Source organism: Notamacropus eugenii, chromosome 2 (genome assembly GCF_028372415.1).
Source record: "Notamacropus eugenii isolate mMacEug1 chromosome 2, mMacEug1.pri_v2, whole genome shotgun sequence".
Taxonomy (NCBI): Eukaryota; Metazoa; Chordata; class Mammalia; order Diprotodontia; family Macropodidae; genus Notamacropus; species Notamacropus eugenii.
This window is the reverse complement of record NC_092873.1, coordinates 385,994,189-386,009,562: the sequence shown is the minus strand read 5'-3', so window position 1 is coordinate 386,009,562 and position 15,374 is coordinate 385,994,189. Positions and strand designations below refer to the sequence as shown.

The 15,374-nt window shown below is 40.8% G+C and overlaps 1 protein-coding gene across 3 annotated transcripts; it reads left to right on the top strand.

Moving 5' to 3' along the window:
- The first annotated feature begins 3,249 nt into the window (after positions 1–3,249).
- LOC140529032 (intelectin-1-like) lies at positions 3,250–13,164 on the top strand. 3 transcript variants are annotated; one of them, XM_072647429.1, is made up of 7 exons: positions 3,251–3,381; positions 3,835–3,930; positions 5,733–5,980; positions 7,618–7,776; positions 7,879–7,999; positions 8,390–8,493; positions 12,901–13,164. In XM_072647429.1, the coding sequence occupies exons 1-7, from the start codon at positions 3,324–3,326 to the stop codon at positions 13,051–13,053; spliced, it is 939 nt and encodes a 312-aa protein (XP_072503530.1). In that variant the 5' UTR covers positions 3,251–3,323; the 3' UTR covers positions 13,054–13,164. The 3 variants fall into 3 exon arrangements, with proteins under 3 accessions (XP_072503531.1, XP_072503530.1, XP_072503529.1); XM_072647428.1 differs by having other exon boundaries at positions 3,829–3,930; XM_072647430.1 differs by lacking the exon at positions 7,879–7,999 and having other exon boundaries at positions 3,250–3,381; positions 3,829–3,930.
- Positions 13,165–15,374: the final 2,210 nt, after the last annotated feature.

Sequence of the window (15,374 nt, the reverse complement as noted above, 5' to 3'; positions counted from 1 at the left end):
GACTTACATCTAGATATACTAGCTTGAGAGGCATTAAAGAGAAAATGTACACTTATTTGTGGCTGGAGCCACTAGAATGAGGATATTCTCCTGCCATGACTTGAATAAAGTAACAGGTGTCACATAGAAATGGTTTGAATTATCAGGGTGGGTGGTTTTATTTCAGGAAACTTGCTAAAACACCTCCCACCCTCTATCATGAAGTCTGTCTTTATTATCTTTACAACCATCTGTGGTTGAATTTACCATAACAAAGGTAAACGTTATTGAACAGGAAGGGGTCTGAAAGTTCCAGTATTATTCACCTCAGTGGAGTTAAATTTAGCTCTGTGATAATACAATAGCCATCTCCACTGGGTTCATTCAGTTACATAATGCTGAAAAACCTTTAGACCACAATCATTGGAATTAACATTATTCAGAATAATATTATCTGGCCTGTGAGCTAATAGAAAACAAGAATTTGCATTGGTTCCCCAGAAAACATTCTAAAGGAATCTGGTGCACTTCAAGTCCACAGAATCTTCCCAAGGGTAACATTATGATCAGTATAATTGGGGGCAAATTTGAATTTTTTATTCTATTCTGGAACTTTAAGCTTTCAAGGAAAAATGTCAATAGCATAGTTATTCCCACACAGAGTTCTATATTCATTAGTTTAAAAGACCAACATTAAATCCCAGTTCTCTATAGTATCTATAACTATTGTTGTTCATTCAATTTGCGGTCACATCCAATGCTTCATGACCCCCTACTCCCCATTTGGGGTTTTCGTGGCAAAGATACTGAAATGGTTTGCCATTTCCTTCTCCAGCTCATTTTATAGATGAGGAAACTAAGGCAAACTAAGGTTAAACTTAACTAAGGTTAAGTGACTCGCCTACGGCTACACAGCTAGCAAATTTCTGAGGGCAGATTCCAACTCAGAAAGATGAGTCTTCTGGATTCCAGGACCAGCACTCTGTCCACTACACCACCTACCCCCAAACTAAAACTAAACTTAACTCTAATGAGACTATATACCACTAAATTTAACATATCTTCCAGACTTTGTGTGTGTGTGTGTGTGTCCTTAGTTGCCTAAGAAGAACATACCATCAGAGAAATGATGAGATGACTTGCATTTGACTTTGTTTTGAATGAAGGAGGGCTGTGTAGGTCACCTGTCTCACTTCTGCTCCAGAGCCATCTGAATCCAGTGACCAGATATTCATCAGGATCACTGGAGGTGATCCAGGATGAGGCAATTGGGGTTAAGTGACTTGCCCAAGGTCACACAGCTAGTGAGTGTCAAGTGTCTGAGGTGAGATTTGAACTCAGGTCCTCCTGACTCCTACGCTGGTGCTCTATCCACTACATCACCTAGCTGCCACTCCAGACCTTATATGAAGCCTTCAAACAACCTTTTAACCTTTATTTTCAATACAGTATTTTAGACACTATCCAAAAATAAATCCTGTCACTGTTAAACAATCACAAATGTTTTTACAGAGAAAAACATTCAAGGATGAGTGGCTCTGTGTCTGAATCCCTCAGATTCGGTTCCTCAAGGTAGCAGAGCGGTTCCTCCCTGAGATCTTTCCTTTTGCCTTTCTTCAGTGTTCAGGGCACTTCCATTAGGGTCCCAGTGGTGGCTTGATATGTGCTGCATGTATCCAGGTGGGCTTCTCTGCCACTGGAGGATCAGTGTTGATTATTAATAGCATTTCATGGGGTCCTTTCCATCAAATAATTTTTTATGGAGCTAGCAATAAAAATAAAATCCACTTGAAAGAACAAAAAGTCAAGAATATCAAGGGAATCAATGAAGAAAAAAATGTGAAGGAAGAAAGTCCAGCAGGACCAGATTTCAATCTATATTACTAAGTGATGATGATCAAAACAGTTAGGTATGCAACATACAGGAGTAAATATTCATAGCAATCTAGTGCTTGATCAACCCAAAGATTCAAGTTGGGGGAAGGGGCAAAATTTTAGTATTGTCAAAAATTGCTGAGAAAACTGGAAAGTACTTTGGCAAAAACTGGAACAGACCAGTGTCTCACACTATATACCAAAATCATATATGTCTATAATATGTAATATATCAAAATGGATCAATGATTTAAACATAACAGATGATATCATAGTAAATTTGGAGAGCATGGAAAAAATGTGCCTGCTAGATCTATGGGTAAGGGAAGAGTTAATGACTAACCAAGAGATAGCATGGATCATGAAAGTAAAATGGATAATTTTGATTATGTGAAATTAAAGAGTTTTGGAACAAAGAAAATCAATGTAGCCACAATTGAAAAGAAAATAAGATACTTGGGGAACATTTAAAAGTTTCTTTGATAAAGACCTCATTCTACTGCCCCCTGAATTCTAATATATTTGATCCTATAAAAATCCTTTCAAATTTCTGTATTTACCTACTGCCTCCTCTACCTACCATATGCTACTTAGCGTAAAGGAAAACCCTGAGGACAGACTGTTTTTGGCTTCCCCACAAGACCATACTAGTTCCCCTAGAGTGGAGCTTTGGGACAGATGCCTGCCAAAGGGGACTAGACATGTGGGACAGAGTTATGTCTGGGAAGCCCAGAGTTAACTTTCTTCATTGACAAGTTTCCAAGGGGTGAGGCAGCAGCACACTTTGGGGCAGAGCTCCTAAAAAGGCTTAATTTTCCTACACCCAACAAAGGCTAAACCTCACTCAGAAGAAGGAAAAGCAGAAAACACTTCTCTCTCTGAAGGTGTAAGGAGGGAACTAGCTAAGAAGGGAGGAGGTATCTGGGCTCAGGTACTGGAAGGACACAGATGGTGAAAGCCTAGGGTTCAGGTCTGGCTTAGCTCCAGGGTGAAAGAGAGTCTGAGGCAGAGGGTCCAGGGAGGGAGATGCTCTAGACACTTACAGTAACTTCCAGTTGGTAAATATTCAGTCTGTGCATTTATTCCTTGGAAATCTGCAAACACCAAAAATCAGAGGTTGATTTATTGTTTTGTTGATTGTGTAGACTTATAAAAGTGTTAGAGAAAAAGCGAATAAGGCAGACTAAACTTAAAAGTATGTGTGGCATATGTAATATGAGCATTTTATTATGTATTCCAGACATAATTTTCAGTATGTGTATTCATACGGACACATAGAGATACACACATATATTCCCTGAGAGCTTGTTGTTAAACATTTATCAGCACACTTGTAGTATGGACCAGAATGAGAGTCCAAGGCTCTTAATTGCTCAAGATTTGCTAGTCTGGGATCAGAGTTTGGGACATGGGAGATAATGGTTTCTGGCCTTTCTTTGCAGTAACAAATATTTGTATTTAGAAAGAAAATGATCTGGCTTTGTGCATGCCTGTTCCTGGTGTTGGTGGCCAAAGAGAGCAGTGCTGGTAAGTCACATTTTCTGCTTGTAAATTTTCCTTTTCACTCCATGGTGTGTTCATTGAAATTGTTATAGAGACAAGCAATTGGAACAATGTGGAGGGTGATGGTAGGGCTTTCTTATCAGCACAGTCCTCATTGCCTATATTAGATTAGAGAGAGCCCCTTTGTGAGTTCCTGAGATCAGTAGGAATGTGAGGATATTGAGGTACCAGCCCCAAAGTATGCAAAATGTTGTATGTGACCTATGTTGTAGGAGAGGAATTTGGTTTTTCTCACTACCTGATACTTATTAAGGCTTCATGGGGCTGGATGCCACTAAGTTAGGTAGAAATGAGGGTGATTCCTGATCTGTTCAAGGACAGATGAAACCAGTACCTTCTGTTACGGAGGTGTGGAGGGAACTTGCACAGTTTGTAACAAGAAACTAAAAGCATTCTCTGCATGTTTTTGAGACTCAGGTCTCCCTCTGGCCTTAGAAGAGACCTGTGCTTCTTCCCCTGGATTCATCTCTCGAAGCTGCAAGGAAATCAAAGAAAGATGTCCGGAGTCAGATGGTGAGTGAAGACACGTCAGGATGGTACCTGGTTGAATGGGTCTTCAATAGTACAAGGTAAACCATACTTTAGCCCACCTCAGTAAAACTGTGACAACCAAATGTTTGCCTGAGAGACAAGTACTAGGTGAGCTTTAGCAGACTGAAGCCAGTGATGCCAGAACCTGCCTGATCCTCATGTTTTTTTTCCATTTTATTTCCTTCTGCAGTCTCCTATCCATTTTTCCTCTCTTTCTTCATTACTCTCATTGCTGTTATGGAATAGTTTGAGTCATATCCAATTCTTTGTGTCCTTATTTGGCACTTTCTTGGAAAAGATACTGGAGTGATTTACCATTTTCTTCTCCAACTCATTTTATAGATGAGGAAATTGAGGATTAAGTGACTCACCCAGGTTCACACAGCTAGTAAGTGTCTGAGACCAGATTTGAACTCAGAAAGAGGAGTCTTCCTCACTTCTGGCATGGAACTCCATCTCCTGTGTCCCCTAGTTGCCCCTTGGCTGCTCTAGATCCATGAACTTCGAGAGAGTAATGGGTATAGTGCCAATGAGATATACACAGCACCTAAGGCAGTCAAGAATATGGTCGCACAATTCTGAATAGAGAAATGCAATAGACTCTCCAAATGGAAGACAGAACCAAAAAAAATTTATTCAGACACCAGAAAGCCAAATTCATCATAGTAAGAAAGAGATCTATACACAAGAACAATGGAGAGAACAACACCATCCCCAAGTCTTCCCTCTTCTGGGCTTCCCACAAACCAGCTCCTTTAAACAAAATGCCCTTCTCTCCCTCACAACCAGCAGTCTGCTTCCTTCCATCCTTCCCAGCCCTGACTGCTCTCTGACTAACTTCCTCTCAGCTCTGCTCCAGCTCTGCCTCTTCCTGCTCCATCCCTTCCTGTGTCACCTTTTCAGCAAACCCCTCCCACCACAGAGTCATGTCACTCAGGCTTCCCTGCCAGGTCACTTGGGCCTATTAATGTATGGAAAACGTCTCCCCATTTAGATGACCATTACAGAGGGGCACCATTTCTCCTCTGCTTTGTGCTCTACTCAGTAACATCATTCCAGGATAGAGCCTTTCAGATTAGGGTCTTTTAAATATGTTTACGGAGTAGAGGCTTCAGGGTCAGTGATCCCAAATGGGAGAAAAGCTAGGGCGTCAGAATACCTCATGGGTGTGTGCCTTCTAGGGTGAGTATTGAAAGCTCTGTGGTGCTGAACTTCACATTCACAAGATCTCAAGTGCTTGGTCAGGCCTGCAAATCACTAATATTATTCAATCAATTCTTCTTTGACTTCTATAGGAGTGCGCAAGAGAGAGCATGTGTGACATAGTGGAAAGAATTCTGGACTTAGAACCAATTAATGTAGGTTCAGAACTTTGTCCTGACATTAATCAGCTGTGTGACCATAATAAGTAGCAATTTCTCTTAGGTTCAAAAGCTGTAGAAGGAGAATAACAATATGTGCATTCTCCATCTTACTGAGTAGTATGTAGGAAAGTTATTGGCAAACTCTTAAATACTGTACAAATGGGAGTTGTGACGAGGCAGAAAATAGTCTTAAATAAGACATTTCCTGTAGGAAATCTGGCTTCTGTGACTTAATTAAGCCTCAACTCAGAAACATTCTCCCAGATTCAGGGAAAGAAGAGTTTCTTTAGTAAAGAATATCCCAAGGCCAAGTCTGGGTGAATCCTAAAAGGTGATTCCTCTGGTTTTCAGGCCTTTTCATGTCTGTAAGATTGATTATGTATTGTCAGTGAGTGAGCCTCTGTGGTTTTTCCTCTGCAGATGGCTTGTATTTCCTTCAGACTGGGAATGGAAACGTCTACCAGACCTTTTGTGACATGAGGTCTGAGGGAGGTGGCTGGACCCTGGTGGCCAGTGTGCATGAGAATCACTTGGCAGGGAAGTGCACCCAAGGGGATCGTTGGTCCAGCCAGCAGGGGAACAGAGTAGACTACCCTGAAGGTGATGGGAATTGGGCCAATTATGCCACCTTTGGATCTGCAGAAGCTGCTACCAGTGATGACTACAAGGTATGCCCAGAGTACCTGATAGACCCTGTCTGTCTGAATGCCAAGTATTTCTGGTTTGAATGTGTATAAATTACCTCCAGATGGTTCCTGAGTTCTTACCCCCTGGAGTGTGTGGTCCTTTGAATTTCATGGAAGGAGTTTCACATGATAGGACTAAGCCCTTTATGTATGTGGAGGAGAGATTTGACGTGTTTGGTTTGACTCCAGCTAGAAGGAGAAACAGTAGGGGTTACATCAAAATTGGCACTTTAAGCTTGATATCAGAAAAATAGGTACTTCCTAACAATTAGAATTATTCAGAAGTCGAATGGGTTGCCTTGAGCAATGGTGAATTCCCTTTCATCAAAGGTGATCAAGCCAGACAATGTCTTGCATTTATATTACAATAGTTAATATTCTGTATAGGGGTTAGACAAGAAGACTGTTGAGGTCTCCCCTATCTTTCAAATTCTGTGATTCTGTTTTATAAGCTTTGCCACACATGTGGTCAGTGGGACTCCAAAGCTCACAATCCAATAAATAAGGGCCTTTAGTTTCAGTCCTATTCTCAATGTGAATTCCTGGAAGACTACTGAGAAGAAAAATTTGATTATGATTTTTTTGATCCTATTTTCAGTTAATTGATTATGTCCTCTAACTAACTAAAGTCATGGTTCTTTGCCTCTGAATTTAGTGCAGAAGTTTAGCTGTTCTGTGATGAATTAAGTTTAGGCATCCAGTTCTCTTGCTAATCACTGTTCCGTTCTTGTCTCAAGGAATTCTGCTATCCGTGGGAGATGTGGGTGTGCCCAGAAATCTTTCCACCACCAAGCTATCCTTCAAGGATGTCTGGTTTGCTTTCCAAAAAAGTCTGGTCCACTACCTTTTAAACTTGCAAGTGGACTTAACCAAACACTTCTTAGTCACAGGAGAAAAGGAGGGGGATATTGCTAGCCCATACTCCCAAATTCTAATGAATCGTATTTTCCCTCCATGGCTCAGCTATGTAACCAGTCATGTTACCCTCATCTCCATCATATCACCTAATCTTTTCTGTTCTTTATTGTAACCCTATAAAATGAGTTAAGTCCTCATCTTTGGTCAACTGAGGAAAATCCATTTACCCATTCTATTGGCAGGTAGCCTCCATATTTTTTTTTTGTGGACAACTTACAAAGGGCAAGGACTCACATGGTGGTCCGATGACATAATCCAAGGACCCTCTCAAGGTTTCTCTTAAGAACTTTGAAATTGAATGTGTGACATGAGAGACACTGATACAGGACCACCTAGCATGCTGTGCACTCATCATGGAAGGTGCTGTGCTCTATGAGCAAAACAGAATTGAAAGAGCTCAAAAGAAAATGTGAGATACGCAAATTTAGAGCATCCACCCCAGGTATTCAAGTGGACCATTTGGGCTTGAGTTGTGGTAGAGCATTCTGAGCTCATATTGGTCTGTTCAACCACAGTCAGACATATTGTAACTTGACCCTAGTACAGTGAGGTCATTTGGGTCCTCTTTGAGAATGAAGGACATCAACCAGCATCCCTATTTGTAATAAAATGTTGTCTTGCTCAAAGAAAATATGCCCCAGTCTACCTTTGTGGAATTGTACTCATGACACCATTGGGCTAAGTCAATTGTTGTTCTCTAGAACCCAGGTTACTATGACATCCAGGCCAAGGACCTGGCCATCTGGCATGTGCCCAACAAGTCTCCCCTGCAGCAATGGAGGAATAGCTCCCTGCTTAGATATCGTACATCCACTCACTTCTTCAGTCAAGAGGGAGGGAACCTGTTTGGCCTCTATCAGGTAAACTGAGTTGTGGGCATCAGATGAGTAACTAGCATGGGAAATGGACTCAACAGGACCCCTAACACTTGTCCTCATGATGTTACTTTATGTCTCCTGAAGAAGTATCCAGTGAAGTATGGGACTGGTAAGTGTTTGACTGACAATGGCCCAGCTGTGCCCGTCATCTATGACTTTGGGGATGCAGAAAAAACTGCCAAGTATTACTCTCCATCTGGCCAGTGTACGTATTCTTTATCTGAGTCCCCCAAAATTATATTACCTGCTGTCCTCATCCCTGAGCTTTGCAATTTAATGGTGACATGCCCATAAAAGGTACACCATAGTTTTCTTTCATTTCTCAAATAAGCAATGGGACTTCACTGAGCCCCAGGGTTTAGTTGGAATCTCTTGTGGTATCTTGACTGGTCTTAGTCCCTTCTGTCTGTGTCTGTGGTTGTAATGCATGAATCCCTGCTCTCAGATGGGTTTTGCTCTAAATCATTACAGTGTGAAGCCATAGTCTGTGTTTTAAGGTACACCACTGTGGGAATTCCAGAGCTGCTCCTCTGAAACTGATTTCTGGATTTTTGTCTTTCACAATGATCATCCAAATTCTCTTGTGTCTTATCAGATGAACTGGTTGGAGGCTTTGTCCAGTTCCGGGTATATAATAATGAAAGAGCAGTCAATGCTCTGTGTGCTGGAGTGCGAGTCACTGGATGCAATACTGAACATGTGAGTCCTGGGACCCATTAGAAGGTTTGGAGAGCAGCAATTCAGGAATCTCTGAACCTAGTGGGGTCAAATTAGAGTCTCACACCAACTCTCCCTCTTTTCAGTCCATTGATGGAGAGTCACAGTGAAACAGATAGAAACACACAGAGATAGGAAAATATAGAGAAAAAGGTTTGAAAGATACGATTGATAATAGCACCAATAATAAAAGCTCACATTTGTATATTATTTTAAGATTTGCAAAATGCTTTATACATATTGTCACGTTTAACCTTCAGGACCACCTGTGTAGTAGGTGGCATTCCTACTTTACTGAGGAAACTGAGACTGAGAGTTGCAGTGACTTGTGCAGAATCATAGAGCTAGGAAGTGTGTGTGTGTGTGTTTGTGTGTGTGTGTGTGTGTGTGTGTGTGTGTGTGTGTGTGTGTGTGTAGGGCATAGGTAGGAGAGAGAAGGAGAGTAAGCACAAACTTATGAAAGATAGCAGTGAGAGATAAATAGAGAAATAAATCCATGTGCCTGGAAGAACTTGTAGGTCAGGACCACAGGTTTCAATGCCTTTGATCTTTTCAGGGAAGAGTTTGCTCTCTATGTTACTTGCTGGATGGGCCCACTCCTCTTTGGGAACTCTCCACTGTCCAGTTTCATGAAACCCTTTTTATACCACTTCTGCACTATGCAACGACTACGAAGCACTACTAGTGAACCAGCAGCATTCCACTCTTTTTGTGACAAGCAATTCCATTCAACCGAGCGTTTACAGAGCTATGCAATCATACTGTTTGGGCTAATTATCCCCTCTCCAGCTAGAGAAGGAATTAGAGGATAATTTAGATGAGACAGTCTTTAAATAAAAGGTTTCCATTCTCTCAAGCTTCAAATGGTGCTAAAAAACAAGGCAGACAAGACCAGGTAGTTCATTATCAATCAAAATGGATTGACTTTTCCTCCAATCAGCTCTCGACATTAGAGTTTTTCTCCAGTCAGTTCCCAGAAGCAAGGAATGTCTTCCTCTCCCTGCCCCCTTCCCACCCCACCCCATTCTTACTTGTGCAGTGTAGGTTCGAAGTTATTTTTTCAGCTCTCAGTTTAGTTGTATTTTTCTTTATCTCAATCTTTTCCCCATTTTTTCTGGTTTTTGGACTCCTTTCTTCTAACTGACTGTTCTCAAAGTTAGCATTTATTTAAGCTTGTTCATCCTACTTCTCAGCAATGTGCTTCCTGGCATGAAATGATTTGCATGTTCCTAATGATTAAACATGTCAAAACCCACATTTCTGTCAAGCATGAAACAGATAATTGTTATTCACTCATTTTTTTACTTGTTTACTTAATTATTTACATTTTATTTTATTTTTGATGTTTTACAATCACCACCATGAAACTTAGATTTTTCCCTCCCAACCAACCCCCCCACCCTCCTCCCTCCCCAAGATGACATGCAATTCTATATAGGATTTACACATACTTTCCTATTGAATATGTGTTCACTATAGTCATGCTATGTAGACGAACTAAAATAAATGGAAGAAATCATATAACAAATCAAAACATAATACACACACACACACAAATGATCTGCTACATTCTGCGAATGAATTCCATGGCTCTTTCTCTGAGTGTGGAAGGCATTTTGCCTTAAAAGACCATTAGGAATTTTTTTTTTAAGTTCTTGCGTTGTTATGAAGTTCCAAGTCTACCAGAAAAAACTTTCTCACACTGTGGTCGTTGCTGTGCACAAAGTTCTCCTGGTTCTGCTCCTTTCACTAACATCAGATATATAAGTCTTTCCAGGCCTCTCTGAAGCCTTCTTGTTCATCATTTCTAATGGCACAGTAGTATTCCATTACATTCATATACCATAATTTATTCAACCATTCCCCAATTGATGGGCATCCCCTTGATTTCCAGTTTTTGGCAACTACAAAGAGTGCTGCTATAAATATTTTTGTACATATGGGACTCTTTCCCATTTTTGTGATTTCTTGGGGATACAGTCCTAGAAGCAATATTGCTGGGTCAAAGAGTATGCACATTTTTGTAGCCCTTTGGGCATAGTTCCAAACTGCTCTCCAGAATGGTTGGATGAGCTCATAGCTCCAGTAACAATGAATTAGTGTTCCAACTCTCCCACATCCTCTCCAACATTTATCATTTTCCTGTTCTGCCATGTTTGCCAATTTAATAGATGTGATATGGTACCTCAGAGTTGTTTTGATTTGCATCTCTCTAATCAAAAGTGATTTAGAGCATTTTTTCATATGATTATAGATATCTTTAATTTCTTCCTCTGAAAATTGCCTGTTCATATCCTTTGAACATTTATCAACTGGGGAATGACTTGTATTGCTGTACAATTGACTCAGTTCTCTATATATTCTAGAAATGAGGCCTTTATCCCTGAGATTAGCTGTAAGAATTCTACATTCACTCATTCAAAACAGTTTTTTGTTGTTGTTTTCCAATAATAAAAAGAAAAGTCCTAAAATAAGTCATATTCAGATTAATTACTGGGAAATATTGCACTGTAGCTCTCTTTATACCCCTCTATGCTCTTACCCTTTAATTGTTTTCAAATAGGTCCTCTCATTACATTTATATAAGGAGCATCCTGCCCCAGCCCCCTTGGGTCCTGCTTTTCCAACACGAATGCTCATTTTTGGCCTTTTAGACAAAGTGTCCCTGTAAGAAAGGACCAGTACCTTCCACTGCAATGGGTTGCCTCACTTAAATAGGAAGCACTCATCACTCAAGGTATATCAACAGGTCTACCACTTATCAGGAGGATTATGAATGTATTTTCAGAACTGAATGGGAACTAGATTTCAGGGACTTCTCAAAATTTTAACTCCCTTTCACTTCCTTTCAACTCCTATATCTTCTGCTTCCTCCTGGCTTCCCTCTAACCTTTCCATTCTAAGAACGTAAACCCACTATCCTGGCAAATCTCTTCATCCATCCAACTCCATGTCTTTTAGCTTTTCTTCAGACAATGACTTCTCAGAGTGGTAATAGGATGTCAAAATTTCAGGATGTAGTGTTCTAACATGCAGTTGAGAGACCCTATTGTTACATGTACTTGAGTTTGGAAGTAGGAAAGAGATGCCAGGTCTCCTTCCATATCTCAGAGGGCTCTAACACTGGAACACAAACTTTGGTCACACTGATTCACAGTTGAGAACCATAACTTTTGACTTGGCAACGCATCTTTCTGGGCATCTGCAAACCACCCATGGCTCCAGGTTTGGGGACACCCCAGAAGCAGAGTATACATGTGTGTGATCTTGAGGTGGCCAGGCACAAGATGAGAACTACTGAAGAGACTAATGGTTTTAGGAACCATTTTCCTTTCAAATGCATCAGACTTGAAAATTGCATACTTCTATGCCCAAGTTTTCTTCTAAACTTGGCAGACCATGGAAATAAAGTTTCAAAGGAAATTTTTTCTAAACCCTTCATCTCAAAATCATTAACTCCTGGTATCCATTTAGTATTAGTTTTGTGCAAAGTCTTTCAAATTTGTTGTCAAAACTTTTGATTTCATCTCTATGGGAATTCCTGATATAAAAACAACTTCCGTTGATTCAGATACCTGTCTGTAGTTTTAATCTGACAACATTGCCTGGGGATACTGGGAACATAAACCACCTGACCAGGGTAGGGTATCAAGTACGTGCCAGAGGCAGGTCCTGAACCTTTCATCCCAGTGCCAGCCCTTTGTCCAATCTGCTGCTATTGCTTGTGGGCAAGGTACTATGCTGTAGGAAGGGAATAAGTTGTTCTTGTTTAAAAAGCACTTATAATCTTGGGGAAATTGTAACAATGTAAGGGAGCATATGATAATTTTTAGTTTGACATTAACCTAGTATAAGTTACTTATATAAAAAATAATTTTCATTTCATTTCATTTTTATTCTGAATTAAGCTCCAAATTGGATACCTAATGCAAGTCATTCTACCAAGAAGGAAATTGGGGCCAAGAAAGGGAAAACTGGCTTAACTGAGGTCACATAGACAATAAGGAATAGAGCTGCCAAGGTTTTATAATTCCAGAATCCAAGGGCTTACTCCTGTGTCTGGGAGAGTCGTTAAAATGATTAGCTAGATGAGTAACTCGTACTAGCTGAAAGAATCACGAAGGTCTGTGTTGTTGGGAGTATCTTCCCATAAGTGGTAGCATTTGAACTAGGTACTGAGGGGAATCATTATATATAATCAAGGAGGAAAGTGGTGGGCACCACAGCCATGTGGACAGCTAGCATTCTGAGGAATCTGAGGATCATTTTGTAAGTTTCATAACATATAAATGAAACTAAGGGATTCCATGCATTTTTTTCCCTTGATACATTCTCTTATTAACTGTAGTAATCCCATGGTTCCTTCATTGCTATCTTTCTACTTTGCAGCATTGCATTGGTGGAGGAGGATTCATCCCAGAAGGGAATCCCATTCAGTGTGGGGATTTCTCTTCCTTTGACTGGAATGGCTATGGAACTCATATTGGCTATAGCAGCAGTCGGGAGATAACAGAGGCTGCTGTGCTCCTGTTCTACAAATGACAAGTGTGCCATTCTAGAAACAGATATTGGCAGATTCAGAAATGGGTAGCCTCCCTTAAGAACTGACATGACAGGAGTTTAAAGAGAATAATAAATCCCATTAAATCATGACTCTTTATTCCTGTCACCTTTATCAAATGTGTTAGCCTCTCTGGGTCTTCTTTTCCTTACATATACAGTGAGGGAATTGGAATAGATATCCTCAGAGATACCTTCTACCTCTGGACCTATGATCTTATGACGATGACTGGTTACCCCAAATCCTTTGGCTCTTCTTCATACAGCACTTTTACTAGCTAGGTAGCAGGTAGATTGTGCAGTGGCTAGAGCAATGGCCTCAATTTGGGGAGAACCAAGTTCAAGTATTGCCCTTGATGCCAGCTAGCCATGTAATATGGGTATTTGGTGAATTTCCTTAGTGGTTCAGCCATTTAGTGATAAAAACTAGAAGGAGCCAGAGAACCAGATTTTATCATACTCAGAGTCTGGCATACTGGACTAGCACTTAATAGGAATGTGTATCATTCATAATTCAGCTAGCAGTGTTTATAGTTTACATGAGACTAAGCAAAAGTGTCCTTCTTAAGAAGGATATACGTCATTAGCTACAGGAGATAGATAAGGGATGTGTCCTTGTTAGTACACCTACTTTCACTAAATATAAAGGGACTAATTGGTAGGCTAGGTAAGGGAGGCAGACATTCCAGAGACTGGAATCCTCCCCTACACACTTACAAAAAAAGCAATTACTATTGTTGTACCAATTAGGGGAGAAAAATGGCATTGAAGGGAGCCAGGTGTTACAGTGTATCTTGCAGTTAAAGAATCTGTCTCATACAGCAAAATGGCTTATGTAGAACAAAATGAAGTCAGTTATGTTACCCTCAAAATTTTCTTTCAAGAAAAATTAGTCCAGACATTTTCTTGTTATCACTGGGTAAGTCCCCTTAACTTCTATCTATCCCAGTTTCCTCAGCTGTAAAATAAGAATGATAATAACACCTGCCATAGAGCTCTAAAGTAAGGATCAAATGAGGTATTTGTAAAGTTCTTAGCTAAGTACCTGGCACCTAGTAGGTGCTTAATATATGCTTGTTTCCTTCTTTCCAGGGTACCACACATCTGCCCTAATCTTAAGAAGCTTTGGAGACCAACTAGACAAAGTGTTTGTGAACAAATAGTAATTTAAATAATAAGGCTATATTATTACACATGATTATATATGCTTAGATTATTAGATACTGTACAGAATGAGAAAGGAAATGGTACAAGTTAATTTCATGATGGTCTGACCAGATCTGGTGCATTATATTTTTCTGTATGCCATATTTTAGTAAGGGTGTCATCAAATGGAAACATATACAGAGCAGGCTAAGGAGAATAATAAAGGATCAAGGAAACACAGGATCACAGATTTAGAGTTAGAAGGGTACACCTAACACTTCACTTTCATCTTGACTTCTTGTCTCTTAACAGTTCCCTATTTTCCCAAACAATTTTCCAAACTCTGGCCTCTTTCATACACTTAACTTGGTGTACTTCTTCCATTGTTCATAAGGTCATAAAATTTTGGGATTGAAAGGGACTTTAGACATCATGTAGTTCAACTCCCTCAAATTCTAGAAAGGAAACCAAAGTCTAGAAAGATGAAACTGATCTCCTAAGGTAACATCATTACAGGATATATTGGCAAATGTTTAACAACTTGCTCTAAAAAAAAAATGCACATAAGAGGGAGCCAAGATGGCGGAGTGAAAGCAACGACTCACCTAAGCTCCTGGAAAAACTCCTCTGGATATATCTGGGGGGAGAGTCTGACCAGACTTTGGAGGTGTAAAATCCAGTGGGTGACGGACTTAGACGGATTCGGAGCCCAGGCTGGACCGGAGGGTCCACGGGAGGGATCTGTTCCGCGGGCGTAAGACCCCGGCGCACAGCGCAGCGCGGTCAGCGCGGCAGGGTGGAGGGGACCAGAGGAGCCCGAGAGTGGCAGGCGAGACCAGCGGAGCAGGAGATAAGCCAGGCCGAGCTGGTGAGAGCCGCTGAGTGCCAGACATCAGCGCAGCAGCCCTTGAAATCTTCAGCCTGAAGACGGACTTCGGTGGGTCACTACTTGAACTTCCAGGAACTGGGATGGCAGAGTGATCAGTAAGTGCTCTCTCCTCCCCCCTGATGACCCTGAGGGAACCATAAAATTCTTCCCCAGATTAATCCTGGATCAGCGGGAACAGCAGAAGGGGGCGGGTGGTCTCATAACACCAGAGGCTGGAAAAGTGGCAAAGGGGGATTCTTCCTACTGTGGTGGAGGCGATCTGGAGGGA